General features: G+C 37.1%; 1 protein-coding gene across 1 annotated transcript in view; it reads left to right on the forward strand.

Moving 5' to 3' along the window:
* The window catches only part of ARMC2 (armadillo repeat containing 2), a 56,867-nt gene that overhangs the window by 19,664 nt on the left and 31,203 nt on the right, over positions 1 to 6,000 (forward strand). The window contains exons 7-9 of the mRNA XM_010004351.1: positions 1,930 to 2,022; positions 4,635 to 4,813; positions 5,619 to 5,721. Coding sequence (XP_010002653.1) covers positions 1,930 to 2,022; positions 4,635 to 4,813; positions 5,619 to 5,721 — 375 coding nt within the window. The remainder of the gene's footprint in view (positions 1 to 1,929; positions 2,023 to 4,634; positions 4,814 to 5,618; positions 5,722 to 6,000) is intronic.

Here is a 6,000-nt window from a genome sequence, read left to right on the forward strand (position 1 = left end):
ACACTGCAAACTATTCTAGTGTTCTCATTTCAGCTGAGCTCTTACATGACCCGAAGCAGAACTTTCACTTCAGTGCAAATGCTGCATAGTGTTTTCTTAATTAGGCTACTAAGTAAGGCTATTAACTCATTTGATCTAGGAAATAAAAAAACACAGCAAAATAAGTAATAGTATTACCTAATGATATCTACTAACATGTATCTAAGCACACACCAACAGTCTGTAGTTATAGTAATAACATATATACCAGTTTATTACATAGACAACAGCAGCTTTTTTGTATAAACCGTTGAAACAAAATGAATAGAGTTGGGGTGTTCAGCCTGGAGAAGAGAAGGCTCCAGGGAGACCTTAGAGCACCTTCCAGGGCCTGAAGGGGCTCCAGGAAAGCTGGGGAGGGGCTTGGGACAAGGGCAGGGAGGGAGAGGACAATGGGGGATGGATGAAAACTGGAGGAGGGGAGATTGAGGTGAGACATGAGGAGGAAATTGTGGAGTGTGAGGGTGGTGAGAGCCTGGCCCAGGTTGCCCAGGGAAGCTGTGGCTGCCCCATCCCTGGCAGTGTTGAAGGGCAGGTTGGATGGGGCTTGGAGCAACCTGGGCTGGTGGGAGGTGTCCCTGCCCATGCAGGGGGTTGGGACTGGATGATCTTGAAGGTCCCTTCCAACCCAAACCATTCTATGGTTAAGAGAAGAATAGAAGTAATTGATTCATTCTGTGTAAAATGTAGGTGGACGGTTAATAGAGATACACTGAAAGATTCTGGAATTTCTTTTAAAGAGTAAGCTTTTGAATAATCAGGAAGTTTTGAATTGTTTCACTGTTCCAAGTACTGATCAGCAGTCATGTTTTTAATGTCTGAGAGTATTCTCTTGATGCAAACCTCTTACTAACAGTGCTTTCATGTAGTATAGTGGGTTTTGTGTTTGATAATCATGATGTTAAGAATTTACCTTGTAATTGAAATGCAAGAGCTAGTCATGGAAGTTAGAGACACTTTCTGACAAATCTGTAATGTAAAAAAATGTTTATATTCTAGTCTTAATGGCTTTCTTCATAATGGAGCTGTGTAGCTTTTATTTCCTTACTAAAAAAAATAAAAATCAACCAAAACCCAAACAAACCAAACCTCATCTTTGGTTCCCTGCAAATAAGAAGCTTAACCTGGTCTTGAAGTCCAAAAATATGCCTCCATGCACCTTGTAAGCAATTATTAGGTCCTTTAAAACTCAATTGGCCCTGAAACTCTGGCTCTTCAGCTGTAGTGGGCAAATGGTAAAAACCAGAATTCTGTCCAAATAATTCCCAGTGATATTGCTACCATATGAAAATCCATCCTGGAATCTGTTTTTTGATAAACTGTTCTTCACCAGCTCCTTTGTCCAGTTTTAAAACGGACACAGACTTGATGGTTTTGCTCTACAAATTTTAACTTGGTGTCTGGACTTTTTTTGTCTTTTCAAAGTGAAGTCTAAAATAAACTGACCAAAGAGTCAATGAACCAAGCTCAGTGTAAAATTGTGCATGTGTACTAGATAAAATTACACAATCCTAGAGGATTGTCAGTAGTATAAATGTTTTTTTAACACAGAATAAGCTGTTACATGGACACAGCTGAAAAGTAGTAGGACATGTTGATTTAGAATTAATTACCTTCCAATTCAGTGATGGAATGAAACATTAATGTCATCAAACAAAAGCAAATCTGGCTTTACATATCAAAATATTTATCCATCTAGTTTTGTTGTTTTTCTTTTGGAGAAAATGTAAATAAAAACAAAACCTTGAACAGGTAGAGTCACCTAGAATATAGCAAAATGTGACATTTTTAGATTATTTTTTCTAACAGGTGAATGAATTATTTGTAGCTATTTGTGTAAAAGTTGAAACAATTGCTGAATGTGTCCTTTATTTTGAATGTACTTTGAAGGCTCAGAGGATGAAAGAAGAATAAATGAATCCAAAGAGGAAGAAATCTTTTGGAATGTCAAGATTCTACCAATTCTGCATGAATTGGAAAAAGGTGGGTAATTGAAAGTGTGTCTTTTCTGGCCTGTTTCCTGCAGGAAACATGGGACTCCTGTGTGTTTACTACAAAAGAGCAGCAGTAGTTGGACTAGGTTGCCTTTTATGATTTCATATTTTGCTATTGCAGTGTAAAACTGAGCTGGGCAGGTGTCTCAAGGTGGTCCTGCTTGAGCACCAGACCTCCAGAGGTGCCTTCCAACCTCAACCATTCTGTGATTCTGGAAGAAAAACTTGTCTGATTAAAATTACCTTATTTTAGACCACAGAGCTCTGCCAGCTTCACAATCAGGGAGGAGATAATTTAAAGAATGAAGTGCTGCAGAGATTCACTGTTTTAAGCATAGACTGTACTTGAAGGTCTCAGTTTTAGAAAACTAAGGAAATATTAATGAAAATTTCCATTTGTGCTTGAAGTGTAAGAGGTCTCAGAAGAGTGTGTCATGACCCAGAATATTTGAAGCAGAACATAACAAAGCAAAATTGAGTAAATTAAGTATGTCTTGAAAGACTGAACTCTGAAATCCTATTTAATGTTGAATTCAAAAGGGTTTTTCAGTGGCTTTTGTCAACATACAGATTTGAATGGTGGGAATTTAGGAAGTAGATTTGTTTTTACAAGTGTTTAAAAGTGAGAGTCATAGTATTGATTCTATTTCTTTAGACCTTTTGCACTGTTCATTATAGCATGGTACAGATGAGAAATTATTTTTTGCATCATTTTGCAGATGTTGATGAGTATGAAACACCTGTAGAGTACTGAATGATTTCCCCAAATACATCATTATTCTAAAAAGGAAGGATTCTCATTCCCTCAGCTTTCTCTCATGTGTAGAAAAACAGTGATCAGGGCATTTGATAACAGCTGTGCTACTTCACATTTTCCTTGCTTAATGCTGAGATTGTGAAATATGAGCCACTGAGTTAAAGTTTTGCATAGTGAGATGCTCTTTATAGATAAGCAAAATACTTAGAGGCAAAATCTAATCATGTCTTTCCCTTGTCATGAATGTAACGAAGGAAAATCAGGTTTCATGCCCCTTTTCCTCAGTCTTTACTTGATTTGGTTAGTGTATTGGGGTTTTTTAGCTTTTTTTTTAATTTATGGTTTAGTTTTTCTAATAATAGGTGAAATCATTTAATGATACTTTCTCACCAGTTGATTGAATATAGTACTACAAAAACCTTACATTGAAGAATTTTGGTGCTTCTTGAATATTCACACAGACTGTAACTGACTTGCTTGCCTGCCTCCTGCAGCTGCAGGTTATATGACTTTTTTTAGGCTGTTTACTGCACAATTGCAGGTTTTCCTATCAAAATGAATACTAGAATTCCACAATTTTAATGTTTTGAGTGGGTGTGTTGGTAATTGAGTAATTTTATGGGCAAGATTAAATTAAATTTGTGGTTTTGTACCTTTCAGATAATTCTCTGCACATGCATTTTAGGTTACATTTAGGTTTTTATGTATTAATAGAAAAACCTTTATCTTTGCCTTTCTCCCTCAGAAATATTTGCAAAAAACTTTCCAATGAAGAACAAATAAATTTAATCTGGAACTTAATTGTTGTCTAAAATGTGATCTAGTGGGAGGTGTCCCTGCCCATGCAGGGGGGTTGGATCTAGAGGACCTTGAAGGTCCCTTCCAACCCAAACCATTCTGTGGTTCTAATATCATGTGCTTGAGATGCTTGTTATATGATAAAAACAAATAGAACCCCAAAGTCTCTCTTTGTAGAGAAGCAAATACCTTGTTACATTCAAGTACTCAGGGGAGGATAACCTTCAAAAATACCCCATTGGATGAGTGATGAATAATTTAGATGTTCATAATTTTTAAGACCTTTCCATTCTGATTTCCTTCCCACTCCTGTTTCCCTGCCTACTGGAGCAGAGGGTTTAGAATCATGCTGAATTTTGTTACATTCTCTGTCATGGTGGAAGTAGATATCATAGAATCACAGAATGGTGAAGGTTGGAAGGGACCTTAAAGCTGATCAGGTTCCACCCCCTGCATGTAGATCTTGTAATAGTTTCCCTGCAGTTTAGTGTGTAATTTTAAGCAGTGTCTGAGGGACTCAATTTAGGAGGTAGGTGACATATTTGTCAACAGGCCAACAGTCCACTCAAATATGTCTTGCACCTCTCATGTGCATTGGAGAGTTCTGACAAGTTTTTAAATTCACTTGTTCTTAATCCCAGCAAGGTTTGATGTTTTAGGGTATGTATATCAGGAGAAAAATATCCCTTAACTGTCTCTTTTTCACATGGAATGTTTGGTGGAGCTCTTTAAAAAATATGTTCAGATTCACAGTTTCCTGGTAGGCATTGGTCAATCTGGTTATTAAGCATTAAAGGTAAGTTTCATTTTAGCTTTGGATATGATTTGAACTCTGTGATTGCTTGGCTTGAGTCTCTTCTTTTTGAAAGAGCAGAAGTTTCTGAGGATCATGTTATAATTTTAAGAGATATATTTGGTGCTGTGTTTTTGTTGTAGTGCAACCCATCCTTGATTTTGTGCTCCTGTGTCTTGGTCTATTGAGACAAAGAAAAGGTGATACTGATAATTATTTTTTTGTTTTTCTCTCTCTTCCCACCTTCCTCAAGTAGAAGACAATGTAGAAAATCTTTGTCTGGCTTGCACCAGGCTCTACCAAGCCTTGAATGAAGGAAATATGCTGGGAAAAAGATTTAAAAGAAGAAATGTGCTTCTGAAGACATTATATAAACTTGTAGACATTGATTCAGATCCACTTTACCTGAAGGTGGCAAAGATTATTCTGGCTGTGAGTGTTTTTAAAAGCTGTTTGGTAAAATGTGAAGCTCAAAATCCTGAATTACAACTTGCATTTAATTTTTCATTTCATATTTTTCATCTGTGTCTAAACTAATGCTTTCTTAAGCACAGTTTCTTGCCATATGGGTATTAGTCTCCCATTCATCCCAATCTACACTTGTTTGAGCCTATTTTTTTGCAGCAAAATTGCATCTGGGGGAGAAGGGAGGGACACAAAATAAGGTAGCTGGTGTATGGTGGCAGGAATATTATTGGCTGAGGCATGGAAGAGACAGTGTCCTAATCTGGGATACACACACAGGGATGTAAATAAAACAATAGTTGTAAAAATTACAGATGGAAACGTTTAGTTTTTAAATAAGATCTTATTTTCCAACATTTGAGAATAATTTATGACATGTGCTGTAGTACTGGAGTTCTGTGTAGTATGGCCACAGATGCCAAACCAGTGAATCCTGTGCTGAATTTCTCTGTAAGAGTGAACTAGAGGGAAAAAAAATGTGCAAGTTATTGATACACTATGCACAGAAAATACTTAAAAAGTTTATTATATATTATCTGTTATTTTAAAGACAGTCAGCACAGTTTGCTAAATAGAGCTTAAATTACCAGGGCTCAAACTCCTTTCTTTCTGCAAACTTCAGAGTTTGGCTCAGTGGACTGTCAAGTTTTCAGCTGGAGTTCAATAGTTCTGGGAGAAGTTTGCCATGGTGTCTCATCTTGGAAAATGTTTATGGTACATTTTTGTATGGAGATTTTAGTGGTGATTTTTATGTCTTTTCCTTTCTTTGCAGATGAAAGTGGGTGGAAAAAATCTTCTTAGTGTTTGCAAGCTTGTGTTTAAAATCTGCAGGAACGAAAAAAATGATGACCTCATTCAAGAAGAGAGATTATGGGGTGTGTATTCTGATCTTGTATGTAAGTTAGATGTTGAAATTCAACAGTTAGACTGATCATCTTTCAGGAAACATTCTCAGAGGTAACTTAGTCATGCACTAAAAATTGTCAGCTGGTTCGAACTAAAGGTCCATCTCATCCAGGACTGTGTGTCTGACAGGGAGGGAGGGAATGGTGTACAGGGAGAAGATGGAATCCCACCTGTTTTCTGTGCTCTGCTTTCCTTGGACTACCCCAGCATCCAGAATTGTTACATTCTATTAGGGATCTGCATTCCTG

The sequence above is a fragment of the Chaetura pelagica genome, unplaced genomic scaffold, assembly GCF_000747805.2.
Source record: "Chaetura pelagica isolate M959 unplaced genomic scaffold, ChaPel_1.0 scaffold118, whole genome shotgun sequence".
Lineage (NCBI taxonomy): Eukaryota > Metazoa > Chordata > Aves > Apodiformes > Apodidae > Chaetura > Chaetura pelagica.